Source organism: Glandiceps talaboti, chromosome 7, assembly GCF_964340395.1.
Source record: "Glandiceps talaboti chromosome 7, keGlaTala1.1, whole genome shotgun sequence".
Classification (NCBI taxonomy): Eukaryota; Metazoa; Hemichordata; class Enteropneusta; family Spengelidae; genus Glandiceps; species Glandiceps talaboti.
This window is the reverse complement of record NC_135555.1, coordinates 21,481,864-21,500,111: the sequence shown is the minus strand read 5'-3', so window position 1 is coordinate 21,500,111 and position 18,248 is coordinate 21,481,864. Positions and strand designations below refer to the sequence as shown.

Here is an 18,248-nt window from a genome sequence, read left to right as displayed (position 1 = left end):
TTAAACTTTTAAGAAGTTTCCAGGAATCTGTTTATCAATACTTCGCATTTTGCAGAATTACACTAAAATCTATTTAATTTTCAAATTCTATTTTTATATCTCTTGTTTTTGCAGATATAAATTTCGTAAAAAAACCTGATGACAAATTTAATGTCAGCCCATAGTATTTACATCCCTGATGAAACATCAGCAGAAATTTCAGATTTCTGGTTTTCACAATTTTTTTACGTGTGAGTAGAATTTTTGTATTTCTTTTTCACATTTTTTTTACTCTGTGAACAGAATTTTATCTATAATAATGAAAAAAGTAGTTGGAGTGACTGTAGACAGGGTAGACATTTTAAGAAATGTGGCGGGAAAAAGACAATTCTCTGTGGCTGTCTGCAAACAATAGTGAAATGACTGTCAGGTGATGATGACTAATTCAATTCATCTTATGTTCACTAGCAAAACATCTGTACCTGACGACAACACCTCTAAAGCTTTTGAAAATACCGCCAGTTTAGAATCTCAAAAGTTTCAAGATCATTCATTTTTCTTTCAAAACCTTCATTGACTCTATTAGAGATCAAACAACTCTAATTATTGTCACCAACAATTAGTATTATAATCAGGTACTTTAAAAAAAAAATCCTTTGACATCAAAAGCTGTTGAAATTGCTCCTTATTTGAGTGATTGTTAGCCAGGGTTTGACTCGGAAGGGTCAGTGAACTTGGCCATTCATTATATGAAAAGGAAAGACTATAACTGAAACAATGCACCATGAATGAAAGTACGCCCACACACATTCCTGAAACATTATCTGTGATTAACTACCCCCTGATCAAAAAGACATTCCGTTAAATATTGTTTCTCTTTTGAAGTTCATTCAACTTTTGTCAAAGTTTTCAGATGAACTTGGTAATAGAGTAATCAATAGTATTGGCTTTAGTCATTTTAGTTCTGAAGTTCAAATTACTTTAAAACGGAAGAGTGTTGTTTGATTTGTAGGAGGGGGGGGGGGGAGAGTAAAAGCAGATGAATAATTGTGGTTTCAAAAAAAGCTCAAGTAACATTTTAGTAAAAATATTACATGTCTATTTTTGTCTGCCAGTAGTGACTACCTCACTGGGTATGAATGTTGATTTGTAAAGGACAAGTCATACCAAACCTGAGTTCAAATTTTTTCATTTAACCACAATGCATCTGGAATATGTAAAGGGGGAAAGAATGCCTCTGCTTTTCATTGACAGAAATGGAGGAATTCTTTGATAATTACTAACATCCAAAAGGTTAACTTTTTTTTTTTTTTTTTTCTTTTTTTGATAGATTATGCGACCATGATGACTCAATATTTGGGTGAATAAAGCATACTTGGCATATTTTTGATTGGTTGATGATCAGTTCTATAAGTTTATATCACCACAACCTATAATTATATTGTCACCTCGGTATGTCGGTAGGATGAACTCTTCTCTCACCTCATAATGAGGGCACAGTCTCAATTTTAGCTTCTATCTCAACAAATCGGAAATATGTTCTATCGGAGCCACACTTTTAAAAATTTCTGTTTAATTTCCATGCTGTATCTAAAATCGGCACAAGTTCCATCACAGCCACACTATAAAAAAATCCTGTTATACTTTTTTCAGGGATATTAACTGATTTTCACAAAACCTGCTACAAGAAAGAGCAAAACTTGGTACAATTTACAGTGTCTTGTACATTCACTGTTTTGTAACATTTTAGAACTCTTGTAAAAGAGGAGGTGGGGGGAGGGGGAGGGGGATTGAAAAATAAACATATTTTCTACTATATCATGCGTTGGATTAATCTATAGACGGGAATAACAAAGGGTGGGGGGGGGGGGGGTAAAGTATTTGCTGATTTCTGGACAGTCAGTATTTTATGGGGGGGGGGGGCGGTTGTAGGATACAGATAACAGGTGAAAATAAGCGACCAAGATACAACACATAAAGCCGTTATTTTTGGTGGTGGTTACAAACTTATGCAGGGTGTAGCTAAGTTGTTTTAGTCCAATATCTCAAAAACTAGGTGGAAACCTACAATACAAATTCATGAAGAATTACTTCAAGCAGTTGGTAAGATGTTGAAATGTGGGAGAAAAGTAGGTTAGGTTTTTAATGGCTACTGACTATACTTATCTACATCCCTGCTAGAAATTGGTTAAAATTTTCAATGTTTCACATTTTAATCACGATCACAAAGGGACCTTGGTGGAAAAATTTAGGGATATTCACTAAACCTTAGCTCCTTTACTCAAATGAAATCAGTAATGAATATTCCAGAGATTCAAGTAAATGAGACGGGCACAAATTAAGTTTAGACATTTTGGGGGCATAGTCTTTGCTACTACTTACTAAAACATACTTAACCATCGATTGCAATTGACTGAACTTAAACCTGGTATCAAGATATAACTTATATACAATCCGATGACGTATAATATGATTCGATGACGTAGTTCATTATACGTATAAAATTTCAAAGAAATCCTGTAGATGCAATCAATTGTACTGATAATGTCAACTGTACTATCATACAAGGCATGCATTGTATACAGTTTATTCATGGTTTTATGTAGGTATTTTCATGTCAGTAAAATGCTAATAAACTCAGCTTGTGCCATTTAGTTTGTGTGACTTCTGACATACAAATCACATGCTAGCCCACATTTCTGTCAAAAAACAATTCGACATGATAAAAACTTACTAGAAATCCACAATATTATTATTATTATTTAGATGAAAGTACTGAAAGAATGTATTTTGTTTTCTTTCTGACAGATGTATTAAATAGACAAGGACATAACAAGCATAAATGTAAGACTTAGTTTGACCTAAAGCTGAACTGAGTTCAGCCCTGTTACCACAACCAAAGGTAGTCAGAATTTTGAGTTACGTTTTGTAGAGCTATTCGAATTTTCATGTTTGTTTGATAAATTTACCAATTCTACATTCTATGTGCTCGTGGAGAAAACAATAGACTTTTATGGACAGAAAGAAAATTCCCATCAAAATAATATCATTGGGGATGCCATGAAAAATTAATGTTGTATTCATTTGATAACATGACTTTGAGCTGTTTATGGTTGTCTTGTGTTCTACCAGTACTCTCATCAAATGTATATATGAATAGTGACTATATGAGAAATAAAACTTTCTATCAATTTTACAACATACACGTTATCTACTTTGACCTGCTCACGATTGTAATTTTTGTTTTGAGAAAAAGTCTAACAAAACCTTGTACTACAATGCAATTTCACAAAGTGAATAGTCCGGGCTCTCTTCCAAGCAATTGTTTGGAGGTTATAAATGACATAAACCTGAAAACAATAGACACAACTCAACCCAGGGATTGGCCTATAACTGTTAGCTTCCTATGACTTAACAACTTCCTTTCTCCTTTTGGACGCATTAACAACATTTCTTTTGATGGAGTGAAAATATGTGGGGGGTATGTGTGGGTGGGCAGGTGGACAACTAACAACTTAAAACAGGTAAAATTTCGTAAACAGGACTAACAGGTGCCTACCCGTAGCTGCGAGGGATATACACAAGTCCCGTGACGCACATCAAAAGCTCAATACAGGTTCCGGAAGTTTGAACCAGACAAAGTTCCTCAGGAAAACTTTAGACGACTTTACTGGTGAAATGAAAGGACACATCATTCAAATGAACAATATAAAGATGCTAATTATTTGTTTGTTTGCAAACCCTTCCCTCAGGTGTCTATCCTTCCCTAAACTGCCAGTATGTCTCTTTATACCCCATAGCAATGATAATGCAGGTCCAAAATTTCTCAAAATTTCTAAGAAGTGAACTATAGTGGATCGTTATTAAGCAAAAACAGTGTTTGGAGAAAGTTTTTAAGACTAATAAGAATCCAAAAGTTTGAATGTTTACTTACAAAACATTATTATATGAAGCTCAAGAACAGAAAATTCAAATGTTTTATTATTCATTTTGTGAAAAAACACTCTGTACCAAGATAAACCAAACATTGTTTTCTGTTTGTAATTGTCTGAATTATATGTATTGCTGAAATTTTGTAAGTTTTGATAAAAAGTTAACATTTTCATATCAATTTTTAAACAATATGAATTGTTTTCAATTGACTATTTTGCAATATCAGTAAATTTTTGAGAAACTGAATCTTCATTTATTTTTGTTTTATGAACGATATGAATGATAATCCAATAGCTTGTTTAACGTAAAATGCATCTCAGAAATGAACTCTCTAAACTTTAGCTGTTACTTAGTTCAAGAAAACTCCAACCAGTTCGCATTTAAAATCAGTAACTGGGATCACAATACAAATTTTTACAATTCTTAAAATTTTTTAATGTAGTCATTTTAAAATCCAATGTGGCTGCCGAATTCTAAAATGATTACATTTTAATAAACTTAACTGTACAGGAAAATAAACGTTTGCTGATTTCCTTGCAAACAAAATGGTGGACCTCCAAATTCTATTTCATTATTTCAAAAGGACAAAGAACAAAATTTCATACATCAAAGTTAGGAGAGACTTTAAGAACTGTGATTTGCAGGTAAAGTAATCCACAAAGTGCAGTCTACTTTGATGTAACATAGTAGTAGTGACAGCAGAATAAAGCAGTCCACTCTGCTACTTGTGTTAATGTGCTGGTTTAAAACAAATCACATTATCCATCCCTGTGTGATCCCAAATCACAAATTCATGGAAATTATTCCCTGTATGTAAGGAATACGGATGAAAAAAACTGTGAATTCTAAATCCAATTTTTTATTTCTGTGTGCTTTCATTTCCATCAAAGCTTTTATTATACATTTGAGACAGCCTATGTAAAGTTTTGTACCGTTGTCATGGTTATCAATTGCTATATGCTTTGTAATATTTCTGAAAGTTTTTTAAGGACAAACTTGAAACCATTTTCTGGGATCTCACAAGCTAAAAATATGAAATCATCACAAAAAAGTTAAAATAATTCTGCCATGAAAAAAATGTGAAAATGGCAACCGACAATGGCGATGTTTTGACAATTACATAATCAATAATTCGAATTCAATTCAAACTTTTTGGAACAGTTCATTAAAGTGTGAAACCCATCAAAGATTCAAGTAATTTTGTGCTCATTTACAGCAGACAAATTAAAGCGAACTTCACCAACACAAACAAAAACTATTAGGCAGATGGTACTCACCAAAACAGTAGTTTTACCACCATAAAACCATTGACCTCTCACCTCTGACCTTTGACATGGTAAACTGGTGGTCCAATGATAACTATATTTGACATGAATCCAAAACTAACAACTACGGTTAGACTTTATCAATGGGCCATTTAAAAACTCAAATTAGTATATTATACCTATGTGTTAGAAGTGTTGTTGATGTTCCATGTTACCATGGAAATTGACTACATAAACAATATTTTTCATAAAATATGCAGCACTCATATCACAGGGTGTGGCAAAACAGACACATATACACAATCTAACAAATGGTTTATGTGTGTTCGTTCACAGACTTATTTAACTGAACTATCAACATATATACAAACATGCCAAGTCCATGCATCCCCCACCTCCAAAAAAATGAGTACACATCAGTTAGGAAGGGTCAATAGCATCAACATGAAGTTCAATAGTGTGATTTGATTGCTTTCTTCATGCTTCAATAATGTAGGCAAGTGTGGTCGTTATAACACATACATTTCCCATGATGCAATTGTACACAATGTCATTGGGTATATCGCTTTGATTATACCACGATGCAGTTTATGTACCTCAGTCATATTTCATTCAAAGTGAAATTTACAACACCTTCATTATGCAGTCTAGTTATTAATCATTTAGAACATAATATATTTGCAAAAACACTTTCTAACAGAATAGTAAATTGGTGACAAATACTGTTGAACAACATTTACTTTCAACAAAAACGACTGATTTGTTGGTTTTTGTCATATATCACGCACAATGATTATTCACAATGTGATATTTCATAACAAATCTCAGATTTATCAGCATAACTCATTCATATTACATCATTCTTTACATCAGAACAGTCGGTGCATGGAGATTTTAAGAATTCGATAAACATGAAGCAATGATTTTAAAAGACACCGAGCTATGATCTTTTGCGCGAATGTAGCTAAAAATGTCAGTAATAGGGCAGGCACGGCTTGCAAGTCTCAGTGGTTGGTAGTCGTCGGTGATAGTTTTTTTTGTGCTTGGAATCATGATGTTTGTCAATCTGAACCCCAAAATATAAAACTCTACACTTTCTTACACAAAAAAGACACCAGTTACATCTATAGCATTTTATCTTCTTATATTTACAAAATAGTGACTTACAAAACTAGTATACAACAAAGAAGTTTAAATTTTCAACAACAACAACAACAACAACAACAACTAAAAAGACAATTCGCAATGTCTATAATGAACATTTATCGCAGATTAGCATTGTTGTCACGGTAACCAAACATCCGTGATTTTCCTATTGTTCCTTTGAGCTCTACAAATGACAAGATCCAAGTTTGAATTTGAAGGCACCAACTTGTGTGTCCAACAAAGGCGTGATTTAAGATGATAATAAATATCTTGTCATTCAAAAGAACCTCAACCAATGCAGGAAGTACTGAAGGACACGTAAAAGTACTCAAAACGATAAGGCTGCTCACTTGATCAAAAATCAACATTTCAACAGCCATTTATGACTTCAAATACTGAAAGATACTTGATTACAAACAATGAAATATCTAAACTTGTACTCTCATCTAGTTTATATTTAATTGCGTAAAATTACCCTACCTGTTGAGAAAAGAAAACGGAAATCAAATAAAAAAAAAACAAATCAAAATGTACAACTTTAGAAAGAAAATCAAGCCAGTGACAAAATAAAGATACATCAACAAAGACAAATTGAATAAATGATTAAACGATTTCTAAATCGTACCCTGGTGTAAGAATAATGAATACTTTGACATTCAAATCACCCTGGTTGGTAGGAATTCTCTATAGAAAACCCTGGATATGCTACAGCCCTGTGCTCGTAAAGCTGTCGGATAGACCTGGATGTGATGCGACAACAGAGTGTTTATAAAGCCGTCAGGCATATGCCTTAACTACTATAATAATCCAGGTTGAAATCTGCACTATTCACAAGCTATCACAAAATCCTTACAACCACTTGTGAATTCTACAACTTTCATTTGGAAACTTTTCTGGACAAAAATATTATCCTTTTCTTTCGGGAAATGAGTAACTTACTTCCGCCTCAGCTTCTGCCCTCCTTTCCAGTTCTTCTCTGTGTATTCTTTGCCTTTCTTCAAATTCTCGAAGTCTCCTCTGTGTTTGCTCCAATGCTTCCCTCATGTTCGCATCTTCAACCTTTGGATACAAACATAGGAAAATCACCAAATGTATTTTCATAAAATGACAGTGAACTAAAGAAAAAACAAATAAACCTCCATCATTCTTGATTAAGAAATTTTAATCCCTCTACATCAAATGGTTAATTTGAGAAGTTAAGAAATAAAATTTGGCGAATACATAATTTGGTAAGTTTGATATTCACAAAAAGAAGAAATAAAATAAAAATAATTAATCTGGTAAGTTTTATATGAATAAAAAACAAAATAAGATATTACGAATAGTTAATTTGCTAAGTTTAAATGAGCAATACTGGAAATAAAACAGGATGAATATTAATTTGGTAATTCGTATATAAGCAATACAAGAAATATGGCAAAAGTGATGGTGACCTGTCCTTTTAAGTCAATAATCCAATATGGCTGCCAACCTATTTCAATTGTCATCAAACTCAAATTCAAATTTAACAACTGCACAGACATCTATCATCTGTTATTTATGTTTCTGAGAATTCTACATTGAATAATTATTGCATATCTATGTTATCTCAAAGTATAAACAGAGAAATAAAGATCAACAGAGATAATGAACCTGTATCGATCATTTTCGACGTTCATCTATCATTAGTTTTCTACATTTGTAGAAATATGAATCCAAATGCTTCATATTTTTTATAGACTAAAGAGTCTCTCAGAATTGTAGATTCATTGATATGCAAATGATTGATTCTCATTATTCCAATTCAAATTATTTTTTCCAAAAGTGACAAAATGGCAGATGCCTAACTCTAGCTTCAGAAGTGGAAAAGACGAACAAGATACTAAAACACATAAACGGATCATTGTTCACCATTTCTGTGTGACACACTGAATGATTAGTCATTACAATATCTGTTAATTGGGAAAATCTTTATAAATGACTACAGACTTGAAAAAAATAGATTAAAGCCATTTCCCCAAAGAACTACTCAAATTGTGCTCCCAAAAATTCCAAAGCATTGAATGCTGTTAAGGTCATCTTTTGTTTTGGATGTACTGCTAGTGATGAATAGATTAGTCATAAAATCAACCTTGCTTATTGTTTAGAGTACTACAGAATACATCCCAATTAGCATACAATGTGTGTACATATCGCTAAGGTGGCCATAGCTTGTACGCGTCTTCAAATATTAAAACTGTTCCTTGTCTCACACGCCCCTCCCCACAATGGTCTCAAATCTCATGGTTAAGCCATTTAGCTTTCAGCAAATTATTAATATTTTTTTTCAAGCAATCTACAATGTGTGGTTAAAATGCATAAATTATGACTTTACAGTATGTCTAATCCTGAGATTGTCAAGTTTAAGCTTAACAACATCCTCCAGAAACGTAAACCGACACTACGCAATTTGCTTACTGAAAATGTTTAAAACAAATATCATGACTTCTTCATCCCTAACAAATCATTGTTCCATCATATTTATAATCTGAAGTTGTCTAAATAATCAAATCTTCATATATTACTCAAAAATACATTTTGTTAGAAATGAACCTATGCATTATTTTAAGAAATGAAACATCGAATGTTTCCAATTCACTGACGTCACAGAGATGAAGATGATGAGTAGAAGTAGTGACATATATGTCTAAATGAATACGAATGATTACAATTTAAGACTTATTCTAAAAGGTATGACTTTTGATGACAGATTTTATAAACATAGGTCGACTTAATTTGGGTTTTTTTCTTTAAAAAGACATGCTGAAGAACACTATATATCAATATGAAATACAAGAATGTACTACATCTTGATTTATAAAAATGGAAATTTGAGTTTTTCCGTGTGGCCTAGTGAGAGTTGATTTCAGTAACAAACATGGCTACTGAATCAATGAACTACAATATCAAAGTTTTAATATCTGCAATTTGATTTTTGGAATATGAAATTTGATTTTTGAAAGGATTTGCTTAAAAAAATCTTGCAAATATAAATTTTGAGATCTGAGATTGAAGGTTATTAGTGAACAACATGAAAGTCCATTTTTTTACAATACCCATGTAATTTCATTGTGACATTAAATGTGAGAATAGTGTTTTATAGTTCCTGATATATTTTTGATTGACAGTTTAAGACACTGAAATATATTTGCATAAATGAACAGTTTCTTTACACATTTTTTGGGGACACATTTAAGTAAACTATCTCTACACTGGAAAGACCTTTTCAACAATTCCAACTCATCGTCGAGAGTTTTAATGGCAAATTCACTTCAAATGCTGACAAAGATCGATCTGTCTTGGACTAAGGTGTTGTAATGATTGAAAAGGAGAGAGAATTTAAATTGTAACTAAAGAATGGATTTCCCTTCAGCATGATTTACCATGAGTGAATTCGTGACCTTGGACTTTACAAATTCCTACACATACTATTTGTCTGGTTTCTCACCCTGTCACCATTCAAACCCAAGCATCACTGCCTAAACTCTGTATATTCTGAACACTCATACATTTTGGATCCATTTTCAATATCAGAACTCACTGGTGGCAATTCACAAATTTTACAAAATTTGCAGAAAATACATTTTACTCCAAAGAAATCGCAATTTTAACATTTGGATCGATCACAGTTTGTGTTGAAATTACAATCGTAAGTCTACTAGTTTTCAACAAATCAAACTATAAAAATTCAGTGATAAGATAGTTTACTTGTAAATATCCACTCACCTGTGCTCTTTCAACATCGAATTCAAGACAGCCTACACCGTCAAGTCGGTCTAAATCCATCCATCCTCTGTATACAACACATACTCCATTGAGTATAAACTGTGATCTCAAGTGAACCTATAAATGAAATATTAAATATAAATCAATAATTGCACCACTATTTCACTACCATTTCATAATTCATGAAGTTATACTCCCTGTTTTAATTGAGATACAACTATATATCTGTCATGAATTCATCACTTTTAAATTCTATTTTTTCAAAAGAGAAAACTGTATTCTTGGGACCAGATCCATAGTTATTTTCAAAATAGCTATTTATTTCTTAAATTTATCGTAATCAGAATAAGAGTTCAATCTGATCAGAATTGTTTCAACTTTTCTCCTTTTCACCTAGTTTATGGTATCTCCATTTATTTACTTCATTAGCTAACAAGTAATTGGTCATTTAGTTACATAGTTACACAGATATTCTACAAAACAATACTTTTACAAGTCATGGGTGTGCCAAAGCTAAGAAAAAAATGATAGCCTATTTGCAGACACAAATGTGTCGGAAATAAGTATAAACACATTTTCCTGTACATGCAAAAGTTGTCTTAGTCATCTTCAAAAACCTTTATATTGTACATTTGTCTGGGCGAGTTCAAGTTCTGTCCGACGTCATCCTGCTAAGACATTACTTATTTGAAAATTACTCGTACACGAATAATCTGACTTGAGAAATTACTTTCGACATTTTGGTGGTCTACATGTACTTTAGCCGCCGACAGATCACTACTTCATCGGGCTATACGAATCAACGTTTTCGTCCTCTCCGACGATGTATTTCTTGCACAAAAAAAGAGAAACTTTGGCACTTCAAACCCCAGATTGTTTTACAATGGTATACTGTCATATTTAAAGAAGCTAAGGGTGTGGGTTTTCTTTTCGCAAATAACTTTTTGGCAGTGAACAAATGCACTTCTTTTCCTGTCCGACCACATCCTGTCAGCCTAAAACCCGTTTCAATGACTCGAAGTCGAACCGCATTTTTCCAGATCGAGCACCTCATTGCCAACAGTAGGTAAATCTTGTGTCAAGGTTCCGATTTTCAAACAAACGGGGCATTCTTTATATAATTTCGATTTTTAATAACATGTTATGATATTTTTGTCACTAGCATTCATAGTCGTGTCAAGGCAAAGGCATATTTTCGTTGGTTATCGCGTCGACTACGTCGTGGTGGCTCCTATAAATGCCATAACACTGCAGTGCGGACTGTTGTTTTTTCACTGTACTAAAAGCATACCGTTGTCATTGTAAATAACTGTACTACGTTATTTTGTAGTAGGATTCCTAAACCGTTCTTCCTCGACAGTCTTTATTAAACGGGTACATCATAACATAACAGTTATATGTTTTGTGTTACTTCGATTCATTAACTCGATCAAAAATTACGAATCAATGTTTTACACACTCGAACATGTTACGTTTCAAAGCTAGTGTACAGACTACCAAAAGTGCGACGTCGGGTTTTAGGACTTGACGTGTTCCGTGTCGAAACGTTTTTTTGGTTTATTTCTAGTAGGATTTAATGCTGAAGACTGCTTATTTTTTCATTTTCAAAACAACAAAAATGACATCGATAAGTTTTTGCAATAACTCCTAAATTTCTTTATGGTCGATTCGGTGTTAAAATTCTCGTGATTTCATTGCTCGCTTTCGTCGGTAGCTCAGTCGTTCTTGGTGCTATATCATTCTCTGTTCACCGAGAAGTGCCTTTCCGCGAGATTCGGGTTTCAAGACACATTTGTCATCGCTTTTTCATACATGAAAAATATGTATATTAAAACATCGGGCACCAATCCCAAACCACGCTGACAATAACTTACGAAACTGGAGACAACGTTATAGAGCAGTTTTCTAGGCAGTTTCCATAAATATATATCTACACGCGTTCAGAGTCAACTTCACCATTTAAATGTTAACTCTCGCTCTCTCCTAAACTGTACAGGTGATCGATGTCAATATAACGTATAGTTTTGTGAAATGGATACTTCATGTACTTATTGCAACTTAGTAAAAATATGTTTTTAATCATTTAACCAGTAGCAATGATTGCTTTCGAGTTTTCCTTTCTCGGAGTTGACTATCCCTACACCTACGGTACGGTAGATGTCCTGTGCTACTGAGATTCGTTATGAACCAACACAGGTCCAGTTTTCATCCCTTCCATTTGATATAAAATGTGTTTCTTTATTATTTTTTTGATTCTGGTAGGTGTTTGTGAGTAATCTTTTAAAAAAGACCCCTTTGAACGGTACAGAAACAAGAGATAGACAGTATTCGCTCGAGGTACGAACGCTTTATATACATTTTGATATAGCTGGATTCTCACTAAACTTTATTTGTGCTCGTTCGCATTCTGAAATATGTGATTTTGGCCACCAAGAAATCATGTTTTATATTTTCCTGATTATTGCTTTTCTATCTTTTTTAAGTTAGAGCTCAAGCAATCACGTCTATTTAAGGATAGGACCATAAATATACACGTACCAACTTGAAGGTGTGTACAAAAGTTACACACCCTTCGAGGCCCAAGCCTCTGGAAATATTCTTCGTAATATCGATATCGTGTGTCGTTCGCACAATAGTTTTTTGTACACCTATATCTATAGCTATAACCTCCTCACAGTATCACATACTTTGTATTTGACTTTGGTGTACTAATATACGTTTGATATGTGTATGTGACTTTCTTTTCTACTCTCAAGGATGAGTTCTAACCCCAAGGAAGATGAGAAATAAGACTAAAAGATATACTTCGTCTCTACTTTATGAAATAAAAAATACTCCGTACTAGACTCGCATAATAGGATTTTTTGTCAAATGATGAGTCGTAAACCAATTTTTGATGGGAATCAAACTTTTTGAAAAAAGGTTTTTCTCCTATACCTTACAGAATGTTCAAGCTTCCGTGTAGTCCATGACAGGGTTGTCATGTCAGCCCCATTGGGGAGACTGTACATGCTCCGACAGGCACTTACAATCCGACGGGGGTTTTCTTTTCCGATTTCGACGAACGATCTTTTCACATAATTAAATAATAGAAATGTGACTAAAATAAAACTTAGGTCTGCGATTTCTCTGGTCGAGAAATTCAATACTATCAAATTACTTATTATTTTAACGAATATGTCGAAGAGGAAAGTCTACATGAAAGTGTAATTCTGTTTGATTTCTTGTTTCTATGACTATTAAAACACAAAATTAGACGAAAACAGATCGTCGTAATCGGAAACAAACCGAGCTCGGGTACTAAGTGCCGTTGGGTATATTGCTATGAACAGACACAAGTCGGTTAGTTTAGGCTGCGGATATATTGACAGTTGTGACAATAACTAAAATGTCCTTCTTTCAACCAAGGTATATATAGGAAGCAAACTTTATATTTTCGTTGCTATTCTTTGGATGTTGTCTACTGCTGGCAAAACTATAAATCTGTCACCTATATCACATTAAAGTGTTTTTAATATTGCAACTTATTTTTCGGGGGATTTTTAAATCATTTCTTTCATGACGATACCTGTTAGATGTTTTGATAATTTTAACTTTCCTTTCCTCCTTCTTGTTGCTGGGCTTCAAAATTCTTAGCTATACATGTAACATCAAAAGTACTCATATTTTTTTGTAAAAATACAATAACAAAACATCAGAAGTCGATTTGCTGAGAAGTATTGTTGAAAAAACACTTGAAACTATGAAAATTAAATGGTCAAACTCTTTGAGTACATTCGAATCTTGCAATCGCCACAGACTACGATAGAGCTGCACATCTCGGGCCATTGTAACAATTCTCCCAATAGCATACCCTATCGTAATCGGTATCTCCGGCCATTATTTCTGTTGTCGCTAGTGGGGATCGATTCCAATAATAACTTTCTGTAGCATAACCAAGGAAACCTACGTTCACAGATGCTATTACTTGAAGGTAACTAGTTTATGAGTCTATTGTATTCCAATTACAACGTCTTATACCATGTACAATGACTCAAAGTCGTTTCCTGCATTATTTATTACGATAGTCTTAGAATGGCACGGCACGTACGTCTAATATTATAGTAATGTATTTGAGAAACTCTGAACAGTTTTCACAACATGTATATACGAAATATTTTATTATTTCACTGTAAGGATAATTCAATGGCTTGTTTTCTTTCTATGAACAACAATTGAACATCGTAGTTGAGATTTATGTATACGTCGATCATTTTGATACAACCGCGGGGCCGGTCATTTAAGTCTCGAATTGACGACCCCGGCTATAGCTTACTATGGTATATGGACACTTTCGTAATCTTGCTCTGTCGTTTCGTACATTTGGATGTACAAGGTTCAAATTAAACTCAGCTACAGTTTATTACAAGCGGAAATTCGAGAAGCAAATACGCAACTTTTTGGACAATTTCCAGAATGTCAACGCTGTTCAAATAGGGATGGATGGTGTTTTTTGGCCGCCATACTTATTAGTCAGGGGATGTGACAGCTCTGCTATCTCCTTCGTATACAATCATTTTTCTCCCACCATGTCTCGCAGTATTTGGCATTAATGAACGTACGAAACAAATAGAGGGGGAAGAGATACCTTAATTAAATGTTCATAACTGTTTATTATCATAAATGATTCAAATTGTTTCCAGGAATGTGGGTCGCTGAAGAGGCCATGTCACCGTGAGGCAACGACTGACATAGTTCTGAGTTGTGTAAGCGAAATTGCTCGCGACAGCGAAAGGGTACCGACATCCTCAGCGCCCGCAGATTACGTCAAGTAGATGGGTTTTAACGACTTTCAAGACATAAATTACTTATGTAATAATGAAATATGTAGTTCATGGCAGGGTTGGAGTAGTGTCAGACGCTAGAACAGGGGAAATATTGGCGCTGTGCCACCAGCAATGAGTCAATTTTTGAACGCCATGATTGTTTTCCAATAGACCATTTACAACTTCTATATCGCTGTTCTCTAACAAAATGCTGAAGTAAAGGGTAAAAGAATGAATCAATAACGAAAACTAGAACAACTGCCGAATTCGTGAAAACAATGGTGAGCGGAATGGAATCCAGCGACAGCAATAAGGTTTACTGTGCGGGTCGACAAATCATACGGACCGGACGTCCGTCTCCGCTCCCTATTCATTCATTCACATGTACACGTATTGAGTAATCGATTTGTTGCTGAACACGAAATGCCAAACAGTCGAGTGCAATATACAGATTCAACTTGGAATATCATTGGTGGCATCAATCTATCTATTATTGATCACTGTCAATTGTATCGATAGAGGGAATGTTGAGATCAATAATTTCGATCCATTCACGACAGGATAGTGAAGTTGGCATCTTTAAATGTTCTAGAGACGGATGAATTACACAACGTGGGTCAGACGTCCCTGACAAATCGTACTCAACGTGTGGGTTGGGCCGGGGAAAAATATATGTTCGGTATATATACCTCCCCGATGAATAATAAGGCAACAATTGGTCTTTGAAGGTCAATGACTTACTTGGTGTGGACAAGAATGTTATATGCTGGTTCTCGCGGACATGTACTACTTTTTAGGTACTTTGTGTGTCAAACTCCAATACACCTGTGTGTAACTTTATATACATCGCCCACACTTCATCAACGCTGTCGGATGAAGAGCTGAAGAATTTGGTGGGAAATGAACGATACTAATTCATCACGACATGCACCAGTAACCAGTCATATGAGTACGGATTGAAATACCACAGGGAAGCACTGACCCCTCGAAGTCTTGTGCAATCGACGATCCAAGAAAATATTACATCGTAGGCAATACACGTTGCACACACCGTGGTTGTTCATCCGCCCCTGTAGTCAGAAGTGTTTACCCATCCTAACTACACTACATGTTCATCGCCTCTCGAAGTCGCGTTACCAAAAAATAATGAAAACAAAACACTGAAGGATAAACTGGGTCCTTGCCCCACTTTCCATGAAAATCTTACCTTCCCCGCTTCTTTATCGAAGTCTACAAATTCTTTGGTTGGAATTTTGTCAGCCTTATTATCGCTCCAAGCGTTGGCTGCGAACTGTAAATGTAAATTTGTACCCGTTCCGATGAATGCCTGGCAAGAAGGGGAAAATAAAAACAAACACAAATACTAAATTAAAAACATAGCGGGCACATTTGTTGTTGACATAACGGTACTCAAAAGATACGAGATTAATAAAATTGGGGATGGCTTAATAAATGTGATTCACTATCGTTAATGTAACGTAATGTGTCAACGCAACGTGCACGGAGATGCGACAAGAAACGTATACTTACGATTTCCGAGTGTCCCTCCCTACATCCCGTTTGAAATCGCACCTGTCTTTCTTCGAGTGATCTGTCCCTGAAACCCGTATATCTGACCTGCGAACGAGAGCGAAGGTTGGACTCGTCAGCATATTTGTCGCAGTATAGTTTCGGTCACCAATATCAATACTCTATTTCTAATACTGCACAGTGTAGTGTGCAAGTCCAATACCGATCGAACGCTACTTCCGGGTTACGAGCGTTCAGCGCTACAGTCGATCACTGACCGCCAACTAGTATCCAGTATACCGTACACCTACCTCGCATTCGCGACTGAGTTTTCTGAAAAGTTCGTCGCTTTCAAATTTCTCCTTCTGGTTCGGTACTACCCTCGGCATGGTGTACTCCTCAAAACGTATAAAAACACTACTAGGTGAGCGTTGTGTGGGAACTACTAGAGTGACATCGCAGGCTGTCAAAGTGTCCATTCATCCAAACGCGAGTTCATGTAATATTTAGGCTCCGCCTCTGAAATCACATGGCTCGTCATGATTGGCTGAACGAACGAGATAAACAAGGACACGTTATTACGATACTTTCCTAATTAGGAAGTCTTCCCACTCGTATTGTTCGGTGCCTGTTCGGGATCGACGTCAACTGTTATGATTGGTTTCCGAAGATTATCGAACAGTAAACAAGTTGTCGGTGGTTCTCGGAAAACAGTCATCACCATAAAAGGCGTGGGGCTAATTTGTTATTCTAATTTCCACGTGGAAGATAATCACCCAAGCCACAGTGCAAGCTCATTGGTTTCATTTTTCGATAACCAAGCATGTTATGATTCGCTAAAACTCCTGCAAGTAAGCAATATTTGACGCGTGGGGGCAGGTTTATTAAAGAAGCCTTCATCGATAATTAATTCACGTCTTTTACCTGCTGTATTGGCGTCTTCAAACACGAGAGAACTGTGTGATATGATAAACAACGTGCGTGGGACAGTCGCGTAATATTACTATTTTTATGTTGTTAAAAATATTTACAAATCTTGGACGAAGCTCTGAGCGAAAAAGATCCACAACTCACGACGCGTTGGGCGGCGTGGTATCTAGCTCGGTTGTAGGTAGGAATGTATACCCGGATGCGTGTACCCGCACGTTTGTCGACAAGCAACGATAAATCGGTGGCACACGTACGAAACTATCGTTCATCGTTTTTGAGGAGAATCCTAACTACCGTAAGATCACAGTGTTAAAATAATAATAGTTGTGTTGTGTCTTAATGGACCACATTTATATTTCGTTTATTGAATAGGCGCACGTGCCGACTATCTCTCTCAACCAGATACGAATTCAAACCAACAAACTCATACGCGAATAAACACCACGCTGCGATATTTTAAAAATGATTACCAAAAACAAGTTAATAAATATGATATCTCTGGAAAAGTGTTAATTTGAAAAATTGACGTGAGGACTGGGACGGGGTAATCAGATTCTGACAAGGGTTAGGGTCGTTACTGTTTTTACATTGAAAGCTTTGAAGCAGAGCATTGGCGACTTATAGGAAACGCCATTAAAATTTATCACTTTGAGCTATGAGTCTCAGTACCACCTGACAGACACATCAATATTCAATTGTAATCTGCCCCAAGTTTATTTATTTTTAAGGAATATCCAGTCACTGTTAGATATTCACATTATAACGCGTGGCGAATACTGATGACTCTACAATAAGAGCTTATACATATATTTTTCCCGAGAAAAAAATCCACGTATGTAGACCAGGTTGTTTATTTTTCCAAGATCACTGCGTACAATAACTTCGTACTGCCAACGACGTCATTGTAATATTACAATTGCATCAAGGTGTACATCAT

The 18,248-nt window shown here is 35.1% G+C and overlaps 1 protein-coding gene across 3 annotated transcripts in view; it reads right to left on the bottom strand.

Moving 5' to 3' along the window:
* The window catches only part of LOC144438315 (core-binding factor subunit beta-like), a 45,931-nt gene extending 29,035 nt beyond the window's left edge, over positions 1-16,896 (bottom strand). The window contains exons 1-6 of one of the 3 annotated variants that reach the window (XM_078127380.1): positions 16,693-16,887; positions 16,403-16,489; positions 16,080-16,199; positions 10,068-10,184; positions 7,263-7,382; positions 4,271-6,803 (exon numbers count right to left, since the gene is read on the bottom strand). In XM_078127380.1, the coding sequence (XP_077983506.1) occupies positions 6,795-6,803; positions 7,263-7,382; positions 10,068-10,184; positions 16,080-16,199; positions 16,403-16,489; positions 16,693-16,860 (621 nt within the window). In that variant the 5' untranslated portion in view covers positions 16,861-16,887 and the 3' untranslated portion in view covers positions 4,271-6,794. Of the gene's footprint in view, positions 1-4,270; positions 6,804-7,262; positions 7,383-10,067; positions 10,185-16,079; positions 16,200-16,402; positions 16,490-16,692 lie in introns of those variants that run through there. The other 2 variants (XM_078127378.1, XM_078127379.1) reach the window with 2 other exon arrangements.
* Between the last annotated feature and the right edge of the window lie 1,352 nt (positions 16,897-18,248).